The sequence below is a fragment of the Hypomesus nipponensis genome, chromosome 12, assembly GCF_054491055.1.
Source record: "Hypomesus nipponensis isolate SF chromosome 12, ASM5449105v1, whole genome shotgun sequence".
Classification (NCBI taxonomy): Eukaryota; Metazoa; Chordata; class Actinopteri; order Osmeriformes; family Osmeridae; genus Hypomesus; species Hypomesus nipponensis.
Window position 1 is genome coordinate 14,082,670 of NC_140372.1, and position 13,168 is coordinate 14,095,837.

Here is a 13,168-nt window from a genome sequence, read left to right on the forward strand (position 1 = left end):
GTGTGTGTCTATGTGTGTGTGTGTCTCCAGTGACATGGAAGAAGAGCAACGTGGAGATAAGGAGCAGCATGTCGATGGTGATGAGGGCGGAGGGGGAGGTCCACTCTCTGGTGATCAGGCAGATGCAGCCCAGCGATGCAGGGACATACAGCGTAACAGCTGTCAACGCAGCTGGAAAGGCTTCCTGCAGTGCCACGCTTTACATCAAATCAGGTAGGGTTTGGGAAAACCAACATGCTCATACACACACACACACACATGCTTCCACTGGGGTCCCAAATAACACTCTTCACACAGTAAGTTAGTGAGGAGTCAAGTGGCTGAGCGGTTAGGGAATCGGGCTTGTAATCAGAAGGTTACCGGTTCGATTCTCAGCTGTGCCAAATGACATTGTGTCCTTGGGCAAGGCACTTCACCCCAATCGCTTCGGGCAGAATGTCCCTGTACTTCCAGTAAATTGCTGTGGGCAAGAGCATCTGCTCAATGACTAAATGTAAATGTAACTTAGCCATTAAAATCAGCAACCCCCAAAATTGTTTAAGGCATTTGTATCACCATGCAACCCCACCCTCACAGACCAGACCACCACAAGGTTCACTGTCTTTTTTCGATCTTTCCAAGGGAAGAGTTCTATTATGATAGTCAGATGAAAGAGATCACTGAAGTCATGAAAATGGCTAAGCTGCAAGTTGACATGTTTGAATAAATATGGCACTATAACTCAGCAAAACGGAAGGGTTGGTATGTTGGTTACATTACACCAAATATTGTGTAGAGTTATTACTGTTGCTTCAGACTAGTATGCATACTTCACCGACAATCCTTCTCTCTCTTCCCTCTTTCTCTTTCTCTCTCCCCCCTGTCTCTCTCTGTTTCTCTCTCTCTTGAGACCAGTCCATTCCAGATCATTCATGAAAGCTAAATTGTTAGCTGTGACACCTGATAGAGTGCTCTCAGTGCTTTCAGAAAGTGGTGTTTGTGTGTGTGCTCGCCCTCCCTGTGCTAGCTAGTTCTGTGTTCCCATATTAGGACAGTGCAGACTAGCTCAGGCGGTATTTTTAGCCAGCTGTCTCTTGTACTGTTGTGGTGATTGCAGTCTGGCGTGTGTCTGAATGGATGAGATTAATGTTGCAATCTCAGGCAAAGATTCACTTTAGTCAGGCCAGGCGGGAAACAAGTCAAAGGTGGTCATGGTCAGATTCTGTAAAGAGTATAGCAGAGATAATGACTCAGTCTGGTTAGCTCTGAGCCAAATGTCTCACTTGTCTGCATGTGTTTGTATATGTGAAACTAAACCCAAGCTGTGATATGAGGTGTTGACATAGGCAAGAATAAATTCAAAAAGAAGTCTATTCAAGTTTTCAAAATTGTAAACAGGTACATTTTGCTATCACTACACAGTGACATAGCCAACTGTACTTAGTACATAAATTGCACAGCAACTACAAGTAACGAATTTCTGTACCACAATATAGATTTCTATGCAGTTACTATGGTGTAAGAAACTTCATTTTCTTCTTTCACAGTGGACAGATAGAACCCGACACAGACAGTTAGACCACCCACCGCTTTAGCGAAGAGAAGCATAGGTTAAAGGTTAAGAAAAAAAAACACTTGCACTCATTTGGCCTATACACATAAACAAACACAGACACGAAATATGCAGAAATGTTTTTAAAACATGCAGTGAAAGTTTTTATGCCACTGTGAAAGAAAAAAATTGGGGGGGGGGGGGGACGTGGACGTGAGGCAGCATGGGATAGAGGAAAAAAGAAAGAAAGACAAGAAAGAGGTGGAAGTAGATTACTAATCTAGCTCGTTGGCTTCAAGCAGGCAGCATGAGAGGAAATGTTGGCAGGTTTACATAAGGGCTGGTCTCTGGTTTTGGAGCGAGGCTGTTTCTCGGTTCACAGACGCAGCAGCACAGTGATGGGGCTCTGTAGGTTACTCTGGTGAATTCCAACACTTTCCCTCTGTAAGTGTTGAGACATTTACGCTTTCATCTTTAAGAGACATCCGAACGGCTGTGAGTCCATTCTCACAATGTTTTTTGTAGATGCTTAAGATTTGATCATGCCTGCCATGTTTTTCCTTCTGGTCTCACAGAGTATGGCCCTGCTAGGAGTAGCCTGTGTTGTGTCTGTCGCTGCATGTCTTCAAACTCAAGTGTACACTTTAAGATGACAGTGCTGGGTTGTGCATGTCCTCTGTTGGGTAATTTTCTGCCTCATGAGAAAAATCTCTTCATTTCTATTTACAGTTTTGGAATGAGTTTTTCTTTGATTGTTAGAACATTTTCTGCTTTCATTTTGAATATCATTTCCAACCACACGCCGGTAGCTCTAATATCAGTCCTTATTGAATTTCTATTGTAAATTAGTGGTGACTTTTGACAAGGTGGTATGTAAGCATGTCTAGGGTTGTGGTTTGGGACTGCTTTCTGCTCCGAGGACATTTTCATGTCTGTTACTCCAACAACACTCAATGAATTAATGGTGTGCTAGCTAGTTCTGTGTTCCCATGTTAGGCAGGCTTGGGGTTGGGGCTTGTAGGCTAGGACTGATTCGGCGGGGCTAGAGGTAGGAGACAGCGTCTCTCTGGGAATAAGAGAATGATTGGGTCAGGGACTCAGGGCTTAATCCATTATCTGTCCAACACTGGCCACCTCAAATTGCCTCTGCACGGCCACGGTATGTGCGTGTAGTCAGTGTTGGGTGTGTGCCTTTCTCTCTTCTCTGATCCACTCCTTACCCCAGCTTGCCAACTATTCATCTCTGCAAACACATTTATCGCCCTGGTGACACAAGCATTGCAACACACTAGCAATGAGGTTAACTTACAAGCAGCCATCTTTGTCCATACATGGAATGTTCCAGTCACAGGTGCTTAGTGCCATGTTACATCAATCTGGACCTCAAAAATCAAATCATTTATTTGCGTTAGTTGGTTTATACTTGTATTTACTTTGTTATTGTTCATAGTGTGTTATATTATGAATGCATAAGGATCCCTACCTCTGTAGCAGTAATTATTATTATCCTCTCCAAGGGCCAATACCAAGACCAACGACGAAACAAAAATAAACAAAAACGTAACAATTTCAATAAATATACTCATTGTTTTACGGTCACTCTTTGGAGGTTGTAGATGAATATGTGAAGTGACTTTCCTCTTCATCTTCTTATTGCAGAGCCCACACAAGTGCAACGTGGGAAACCAACCTCTCTTTTGGAGGTCGGCAGCCCCATCCAATCAGACGAGGAGTACCTGAGCCCCTTGGAAGAGGTGATGGAGGCGGGGCCTCAGAGTAAACATGTCACCTTCAGAGAACCACTCTCCTTCCAGGTAATCGCCACATTTAATTAAAAAAACATCAGAACCTTATTGTTGCAATGCAAGTTCACAAACCCCATCTCTCAAAATAGTAGTCCAAAAATATATAAAGGAAAATGTTGTTGTCCTTCACATGTTGGTCTGTGATTGGATAGGTGTCTCTGACCGACCAGGTGGTGACTGAGGGTCAGGAGGTCACCATGACGGTCAAAGTCAGAGGTCAACCCAAACCCGTGATCTACTGGTACGAATACACACATCCCGCGGCTTCTCTAATTCTCTAATGCTCTTCTTTTCTCCTTGATGCTCACATCTCATAAGTGATATTGTTTGTGTGTGCAGGTGTGTGCATTTGTAAAAGTGTGTCTGTATACAGTGTATGCTGTTGTGTGTGTTACAAACGTCTTGATGATGAATATCCTCCTCCGTCCGTTGAAGGTTGAGGGACAAGGTCACTCTGAAGACGGCCGGACGGTTCATCATTCAGGAGACGGAGGATAACGGCGATAGCTCCACCAGCAAGATGAAAATCACCTCGGCCCAGCGCTCCGACGCAGGGCCATACATCTGCAAGATCCGCAACGAGTACGGAACCAAGCAATGTGAAGCGAGGCTGGAGGTCAAAGGTGAATAGCGAGAAATTGATTGCGCCTGATTAAAAATAGATTGACACAGGGGAAATATTTGATCTATATTTGAGCTTAAACATTTTCAGCCTGTACAGCTTTTTATAGGTCTATTTAAATTGACAAATGTATTGAAGGGTACAGTGCAAAATATTTCTGCTGTCAGAAATTCTAGTTCCAGGTTGATAGAATGATGACAATCGATTTTACCGAGGCAGTACACTTCCTCAGTCTGAGACCCTGACCAAAGAAACAGCTTCACTAAAGCCGAACACAACAAAAATGACCACAGTACATAACTAAACATACTGTACATAAGTATCCTCTCTATGAGGGGAATAACATACAAGGTAGCAGTAAAACATCAGTTATACAGTACAATTATACCCTCATCTCCACCCCCTTGTCTGGAGTCTTTCAAGTAATTGATCTGTTTGTCTGCCCCATCCCACCCATCCCCCTCCCTCTCAGTCCAAACGGTCCAGATGGTGTTAGCCATCACCCAGCAGGTTCGTGACGTGTCAGTGAAGGCGGGAGAGTCAGCCATGTTTGAGTGTCACATGACTGGGCCCCAGGATGTGGAGGTGGACTGGCTGGCCAATGGGAAGCTGATCCAGCCAGCGCTTCTCAACTGCAAGATGCACTTTGATGGGAAGAGGTGGGTTTAACTTTTGACATAGAGCATGTCTCAATGTTGAAAGGTGTGGCCTTACCTTGGCATAAAACCACACACACTTAGAATAAGTAGAAATATTTTTTTATAATGGATTATTCCATGGCGTTGTCATTGTCCGACAGGTGTCGACTGCTGCTTAACTCAGTACATGAGGATGATAGTGGGACCTACATGTGTAAACTGAGCACAGTTAAAGGTAAAGTATAAGTGACACTTAACTGTGATTCTGAATTTGACATTTTTTAGGTGGACGAAAATGTTAATCATGCCAACAATTTGTCGAAGTCTTTATAGTCCGCATTTCTGCTTACCTTGGAGTCCTTTGAGAGGCTCTCTGAATTATGCGCTCCTTGAAAAGGGGTTTCCCGTGGTATGAAGGGGTTACCTGATGTTGATGCACACACTTCCTTTCTTTTCCATTCCAGAGGAGTTGACCTCCAGCGGCACCCTCATGGTCACACCCTCCAGAGAGCCCATGTTCACCAGGAAGCTGGACATCCTAGAGGTCATTGAGGGTCGCACAGCTCGATTTGACTGCAAGGTCAGCGGGATGCCACCCCCCAAGGTCACCTGGAACCACTTTGGTGAGAGCAAAACGTCTCAAACTTTTCACCCACAGTTTTTTACAAATCTTTCTTGCTGTGGTTTCTTACACCAGAGTCCTCGAAAAGTTGCCTCAAACTTTCTCATTGATGATTCCGTTGTAATTCTGTGCATACTTCAATTGATGCCTTCCGTTTTTGAACTCCTACTTTTCGACCTTGTCTTTGTGCCTTGTCCTTTGTTATTCTTCCATTACGCTTCATAACTTTTCCTTCATCCCTCATTCAGAGAACCTGGTGGAGGAGGGTGAGAACGTGCGCATCCTGCAGGAGGGTGGGCGCCACTCGCTGGTCATCGCTCACGTGACCAGTGACACCGAAGGATTCTACACGGCCATCGCCCGGAACGTCCACGGGAAGGCGGACTGCGCTGCCGAACTCTACATGCAGGAGCCAAGACAGGCCATCTCCTCACACATGTATGAGATCTTCTCCCAGCTGCTGATCCCCAATGCAATGCCCCCTTCCCTTTGCCTATGAACTAGACAGGTGGAGTGCCGAGCTTCAGTGAGCTTGGATAAAAACACAGAAATGAAGAGAGCGAGGTTTTAGACATCAGAGGTATTGCTCAGTTAGCCTCATACTATCAGGCACCCTGTTGAGCCGCCTGTGTAGCAGAATGACATCAAAGCATCATTGCTGCACAAAAAACTGAAAATGAGGCTTGATTTAACGGCTTTGATTACTGAAAAGGGATTCATGAGAAGTTTTCCGTAGCAAGTGGAAAGTGACCTCCTCTTGTCCTTGTTCCTCCTCCTTCTTCCTTCCGGTCCTTCTCTCGTTCTCCTCCCTCTCTTTTCTCACTCCTTCGGTCCCCTCCCGCTGGCAGGGCCAAGCTGGAGAAGATGCCATCCATCCCAGAAGAGCCTGAGGTCCTGGAGAGTGAGGTGGAGAAGAGGACCATGCCGGACTTTGTCAAACCCCTGTCTGACCTGGAGGTGATTGAGGGGAAGGAAGCTGTTCTAAGGTGCAAGGTAGCGGGCCTGCCCTACCCGACCATCGCCTGGTACCACAACGGCAAACGCATCGACAGCACAGAGGAGCGCAAAATGACCCAGTGTAAGGAGACCACAACATCCATTTATCCCTCCTGACCCTGCTCCATCCTTCTCTCTATTTTAATGTCTTTCTGTTCTCTCTCTCTCTCTCTCTCTCTCTCTCTCTCTCTCTCTCTCCCTCCAACTCATTCGATTTCACCATCTCCCTCTCTCTGCTGCGTCCCTCACTCCCTCTCTTTTCATCCTCCAGACAGGGATGTCCACAGTCTGGTGATCAGGAGTGTGTGTCATGCCCACAGTGGCGTCTACAAGAGCGTCATTTCTAACAAGCTGGGCAAGGCTGCGTGCTATGCACACCTGTACATCATAGGTACAGTATATCACTTCCTGCCATCCTTCTTGTTTCCTATTCGAACAGGCTGCATATTTCGTTGGCCTCTATGGTGATTTTCATTTGTAATATTCCTGTTGATTTTGTGGTGATGTGATTTTGATGTCACAGTGACATATCTAGTCCCATTCTGTACCTAGACAAACTAGTTACTGCTTATAGCTTGTTTCAGATGGCTCAAAAAAAAAAAAATCATTGGCAGATATTGTTCCTGACCCCCCTGACGGGCCACCGGTGGTTGAGTCCATTACAGGGAAGACTATAACACTGAGCTGGAAGAGACCAAAGAGACTTGACCCGTCAATAGGTACGTAGTAGGCTATATACTTTGCTAATCAGATATTTACAGTGTTTACACAGGTGTCCTAATGTTGCTGAGAATTGCTTTGGCCCTCAGTAGTTCTCTATGGGGTTCCGTCTTCCACTTGCTGCTGACAACTTCTCATAAATCCCTCTTCAGTAATCTACCCCATCAAAAAAAATGGAATTTCACGACATTATTTTATTATGGATTGAGTCACTGTAAACTATTTGACATTCATATGTTGCAGTCATGGCCGCGGGAACTAGGGGTGCTGAGGGTGCTGCAGCACCCCCTGACAGCACGAGAATTTAAATTGATATGACTTAAAAATCCACCACCGTGGCACAGCTCCGCAGTAGTGGACTGGCCATCGGGAGCACCGGGAGAAGAAGGACGATGGAAAACCAGGCTGAGAAACGTAGGGTGGGGCTGAAAAATTAAGAGTTAACTATTTTGCGCTCAAATAAAGGCCCAAAAATTTGGCTTGCGCACTACGCGCCCTCGCATTCAGAATACAACTCCCAAACTTGCATCACATCAAACACTGACTATTTTTGCATTAGCAGGGCAGCTGTGGTGACGTATATGGGGGCCAGATCTGGTGGGCCGGTCTGGATCAAAGTCCTGGGCCTATTTTTACTCCCAGTACGTCCCTGCCGCCTCGCAACATTAAGCCCCCCAGCACCCTCCTGATAAAATATGTTCCCGCGGCTATGGTTGCAGTACAAAGAGCACAACATATCTTACCATGTTACTGTAACCTGGCTCTGAAAAGGCTAAATAAAAAAAATGACAGGATACAGATAGCAGACAATTATAATCAGCCTACATGGGCATTATTGTTTCCTATTGACATGCTATAACTATGAACATAGTATTGATAACTGATTATGGAGCTATGCCAACCTGTATGCTTCCAGACTCCAGTTCCCTGCTCTATGCTGTGCAGCAGCAGGCTCTGGGCTCTATCCAGTGGACCGTCATTGCCTCCAACCTGCGAGAGACCAGCTACACTGTCTCCTCGCTATCCAAGGGTGTCCGCTACGCCTTCCGGGTCCTGACCGCCACCTCCAAGGTCCTCAGCAAGCCCTCACCCTCCACAGACTTGGTGCAGCTTATGGACAGAGGTGTGTGGCACTCAGCATCATTGTTAATACGATTTGGATTCTAATATACTGTCTTTTTATCTTTAATGGAAATTAACGTTTAACTGAAATATAACTGATAGAATTCGTGCAGGATAGAGAATTGTGATTTTGTGGGACATTAGGTCTAGTTTCCATTGATTCCCGTCTCTCATTGGTCGCCATCAGGTCCTTACCTGAGAAAAGCGCCAATCATCATGGATAAACCAGATAGAGTGTATGTGGTGGAGAACCAATCAGTGACCATCACTATAACGCTGAACCATGTCCATGCAGTGGTCACCTGGAAAAGGTCAGTAATCATATTTTTCATCTAGATTAGAACATTCTTTTAAAAGTCCTTTACACGCAAAGCCTTTGTTTAAATGTTATACAATTCCTAGATACAGTAGTAGATATGGTAGTTTAAACTATATAGATCTTCCTCAGGAAGTCTCATAGAGGGTGGTACAGTATATCAAATACAGAAATTTACTTTAAATCTATAACTTTCTTTATCAAGACAGTTAATTGTGAAGAATCCAGTCCAGTCTAATTAGGCTTATGACGTCTGTATCCTCACCAGGCGTGGGGTGGTGTTGCTGAACAAGCCAGGGATGTATGAGATGAGCATGCCTGATGACGACCAGCACTCGCTCAAGATCCAACGGGTCAGGAGTACAGACACCGGCCAGTTGGTCATCACGGCTGCCAACCAGTTTGGCAGCGACCTCTGCACCCTCCAGCTGGCTATGGCAGGTGAGCTCATAGGTCACAGGTCCTAGGTCATGGGTCATTGGTCAGTGTACCAAGCCACACATCTTAGAATCTGAACACATCTCACAAGTCACTGTGAGTTTGATGTTGTGATTAATGAGTTTTATTGAAAAACTGGAAGTAGGATGGACGTAGATGTTAAGCAAATACCGATCCATGACATTATCCAGTAGATTACTCTAGAAGTGTCCAGTTTGAGATGCAGTGACTGAAAAAGAATGACTCTTTATTTTGTCCTCCACTAGTGCCTCCCAAGTTTGAAACCATCATGGAGGATCTGGACATCCATGTTGGAGAAACGTCTCGCTTTGCAGTGGTGGTGGAGGGAAAGCCTGACCCTGACATCCTCTGGTACAAGGTAGGCTAGTACTTCCTTTTCACAATCTTGACTTCCTAGGGTTCATGGACATATTACTTTAATCCACGTAGACCAAAATAAATTGCCGCGATTGCCAGAAAAATCGAAAAGAAAAGTCACATTTCCCTACAGAGGACCTGATTGGTTGACGGTTGTTTGTTTCCAGGACGATGTACTCCTATCAGAGAGCAGCCATTTCACCTTTGTGTACGACGATGCAGAGTGTTCCGTGGTGGTTCTGAACGCCCGGCCAGAAGACTCTGGGGTGTACACGTGTACAGCTAAGAACCTGGCTGGATCCATATCCTGCAAGGCAGAACTCACAGTACACACAGGTCAGAGACCCACCCTTAAACACTGGTCCCTGCATTAATGATGTCAAATGTGTTTGGCTTTTGTTTTTGTTATTCATACAGTTACCAGAAATTAGATGTTAATAACTTTATGTACATATACCATATTTCATATTTAAGAGCATTTATGAGATACTTTATCATTATTAAAATATTTTTTATTTTTTACTTCGACCTTCGTTCAGTCAGAAAACCTCTAACATACGTCCATAACTCTGTAACAACTACAGCAGTCCAAGGTTGACTTTCTTGGTTTGAGATGTTGTCAAAACATGATGATTCAGTTTCAATCTCCGTGAACTGTTCATCATATTCTAATCACTTAATATTCAACTGTTTGCTGCCAGTAATAGGAGTTTGAGGTGGATTTGTTGTGTTTGTCCTTGTAATATATTGGCCTCATCTAGTTTTAATTGGAAATCACACATCCGAGTTTGCAGCATATGGGTGGGATCACACAGGGGGTCTGACACTGTGACGCCATCTGTTGATCTAGACACACACTTGTAAACACACACACACCAAACCTCTCTCTCCTCTCCTCAGAGAGGAAAAAAGTAATGGAGCCAGTGGAGGACGAGGCGACCATCCTGAGGAAGATGAGGAGACTGACTGATTACTACAACATCCACAAGGAGATAGGCCGGTGAGTCACACACACGGCAACACAAACAACTGGAGGCTTTTCAATCCAGTTGAACACTGACTACGCTCCTGTGGAGTTTGGCTGGTGATGTCAACACTGGGCAACATACTTCAGTGAAACTAGTCCTGATGATGTCATCAATATGCAACATGCTCCTTTAAAACTAATCGTAATGATGTCATCACCATGCAACCTGGTCAAAGATCTTATATTGGCTGTTTATCAATCCGAAGAACGCTGAGAACGCGAGTACATTCTTTTGAAGAACGTTCTTGCAAGCGTCCTTGCGAGAATGGTCTTGCAAGTCCGCAAGGACTTCTGGGATCCAGAAGCGTTTTCGCTGGTCAAGTCACCATCCGATGCATCCTCGATAAAAGGGGCGGATCCGGAACATTTCCGGGTATTTTTGGCCTTCTTGGTGACTTGTGTTCTTTGGATTGGAACCGTACTTGGGCAATGAAAGATGACGTCAAACGAGTTTGCAAGAACGGAAAAAAACCCGGATTGATAAACAGCCATTGTATACTCTTTGACGTGGTTCTACTCATGAAACGATGGGACTGGATCATCACTGTGCGCCTGTCTGCATCCCAAGGGGGGCCTTCTCATATGTCAAGAGAGTGGTCCAGAAGAAAGGAAAGTCCGAGTTTGCCGCAAAGTTCATCTCGGCGCGGGCCAAGCGGAAGGCGTCTGCCCTCAGGGAACTGAGCTTGCTGTCCGACCTGGACCACCCGAGGATTGTCTACTTCCACGACGCCTTCGAGAAGAAGAACATGGTCGTCATCATCGCCGAGCTGTATCCTTACCTGGGTGTGTCGTCCTCACTGGGAAGGTGGACATGGAGTGTGGAGACTTTTCATGCATTCGGCACAGTTCCCTCTTGATGTGTAGAGAGAGAGAGAGATGCATTGAGATGGAGAAACTGAGAGGGATAGCAGGGGCTTACATCCTCCATGTTGCTCTCTGTGCGTGGTGAGCACAGAGCAGAAAGCCTCATGTCTATGCTGCTCCCCTCCAGGCATCAATGAACCGAAACCCTGCTTCTCCTTCTGACTCATCCCAGAGTGACAGAATTAACCGGAAAGCTAGCGTGTGGGAGTTCTCCTCGTTTAGTATTCATCCCCTGTTCAGCCACCCACCTCTCGCACTGAGCAATGGGGTTTTCGTGTGTGTTCACATATCGCTGGCACCGCAGGGTCACTTTGATGTGTGTGTCTGTGTGCGTGGGGGAATGTGTGTGCGCACATGTGTTTGTGTGTGTTTTTCCACCTCTGTCTCTAATACTCAATACTCAATCGCCATGAAAGGTTACTCTTTATGATCCTCAACTGGTGTGTGAAGTTGCCAGGAGGAACTGCTGGAGAGACTGAGCAAGAAAACCTCCGTAATGGAGTCTGAGGTGGGTTCATTTTAAACTACGCATTTAGTTCACATTCAGTTAATAGCTTTTCTGAAAGTGTGCGTGTTTGTGTGTGTGTGTGTATGTGTGTTGCAGATCCGGTCCTGTATCCGCCAGGTGCTGGAAGGTCTGAGCTATCTCCACCAGAAAGACATTGCTCATCTGGACATCAAGGTAGATCTGTGTTATCTGGCTCAGTCACGGTTAGGGTTACGGTCAGTTAGGCTAAACAGATTGTTTGTCGAATTATGCTTGTGTCATTTCTTCCCTCCTTCCTTTCTACCTGTCCCACCTCTCCTCACTGCCACCTTTTGTCCAACTCCATCTCCACCTCTCCAGCCTGAGAACATACTGATGGCAGACTCTGCCAGCGACCAGATCCGTCTGTGTGACTTTGGCAACGCCACAAGACTGGAGGCCAGCGAGACCCACTACTGCAAGTATGGCACGCCCGAATTCGTTGCCCCGGAGATTGTTAACCAAACGCCTGTCTCCAAGGCAACAGACATCTGGTGAGCCACCTGGTAACACAGAGGGATGGGGGGCCTGGAGGGGGATTGGAGGGGAGGGGGGAGGGGGGATGAGGGGAGGGGGCGAGGAGGGCGGTTGGAGCCTTTGATCATTTTTGTGATGAATCATTGTGCCTCCTTCTCTCCTTCAGCTCTCTGAATCTAAAACATTCTCTCTTCCTCCATTCTCCCCTCTCTCCTCGTTCTCTTTCTCTCTCCTCATCAATCCCATGTGTTCTCTTTCTCCTTATTCTCTCTTTTGTACAACCTTTTTCTCTTTCTCTCTGTCCCTCTTTCTCCCTGTTTCTCCTTCTCTTCTAGGCCTGTTGGGGTGATAACTTATCTCTGGTGAGTGTTATAACAAACAAGTGAATTAAACATGAACATAAATTTAAAATGACAGACATTTTACCAAGCAAGGTACCAACAACCATCCCCGGTGTGCCCTACAGAAATATTTATCTCGGTATGAGAATAAAACCATAACTCTGTGCAGATAGTAGTATCCTGTAGCTCTGACACTGGGGTCAGTGAATCCGAGATTTGAAACAGAATCCATTCGTCTGGCAACGTGCTTTGTGACAACAACACAAAGCACGCCAGGCACCTTTCATTCACCGTAGACCGAGCTTTGAAAAATGCCTGTCTTCCTGCAGCCTGACAGGCGTGTCTCCATTCGCTGGTGAGAATGACCGGAGCACGGCGCTGAACATCAGGAGCTTCAACGTGGCGTTTGAAGAGAGCATGTTCAGCGGCCTGTGCAGGGAGGCCAAGGGCTTCGTCATCAAGCTGCTCGTGTCTGACAGCCTGTGAGTGGAAGACCGCTGCAGCTGGGTCCCAGGCTTTTAGCTAGCACTACTGGCTACACATCTTTTTGACACAATCTAATGTAATGTAGGTTGGTTGTAGGATTCATTGAATGATTGGTTGATACATTGTTGACTGACTGACTTCATGGTTTCCTGATTGATTTGGTGAACATGCTTTAGTTGTTTGAATTTGAATTTTTTCTCAGGAGGCCTACTGATACAGAATGCCTTCGACATCCCTGGTTCAAGGTTGGTAGAGGAAG

The 13,168-nt window shown here is 45.7% G+C and overlaps 1 protein-coding gene across 6 annotated transcripts in view; it reads left to right on the top strand.

Annotated features, from left to right (window-relative positions):
* The window catches only part of spega (striated muscle enriched protein kinase a), a 45,592-nt gene that overhangs the window by 20,470 nt on the left and 11,954 nt on the right, over nt 1-13,168 (top strand). For all 6 annotated transcript variants that reach the window (XM_084667414.1, XM_084667415.1, XM_084667416.1 and 3 more), the window contains 24 exons: nt 31-213; nt 3,191-3,345; nt 3,489-3,577; nt 3,772-3,959; nt 4,431-4,617; nt 4,758-4,831; nt 5,061-5,219; nt 5,467-5,656; nt 6,067-6,296; nt 6,486-6,605; nt 6,829-6,933; nt 7,851-8,057; nt 8,244-8,367; nt 8,641-8,813; nt 9,077-9,189; nt 9,356-9,524; nt 10,089-10,188; nt 10,784-10,984; nt 11,530-11,587; nt 11,684-11,761; nt 11,927-12,099; nt 12,418-12,444; nt 12,753-12,905; nt 13,112-13,154. In XM_084667414.1, coding sequence (XP_084523540.1) covers nt 31-213; nt 3,191-3,345; nt 3,489-3,577; nt 3,772-3,959; nt 4,431-4,617; nt 4,758-4,831; nt 5,061-5,219; nt 5,467-5,656; nt 6,067-6,296; nt 6,486-6,605; nt 6,829-6,933; nt 7,851-8,057; nt 8,244-8,367; nt 8,641-8,813; nt 9,077-9,189; nt 9,356-9,524; nt 10,089-10,188; nt 10,784-10,984; nt 11,530-11,587; nt 11,684-11,761; nt 11,927-12,099; nt 12,418-12,444; nt 12,753-12,905; nt 13,112-13,154 — 3,299 coding nt within the window. The remainder of the gene's footprint in view (nt 1-30; nt 214-3,190; nt 3,346-3,488; nt 3,578-3,771; nt 3,960-4,430; nt 4,618-4,757; nt 4,832-5,060; nt 5,220-5,466; nt 5,657-6,066; nt 6,297-6,485; nt 6,606-6,828; nt 6,934-7,850; nt 8,058-8,243; nt 8,368-8,640; nt 8,814-9,076; nt 9,190-9,355; nt 9,525-10,088; nt 10,189-10,783; nt 10,985-11,529; nt 11,588-11,683; nt 11,762-11,926; nt 12,100-12,417; nt 12,445-12,752; nt 12,906-13,111; nt 13,155-13,168) is intronic.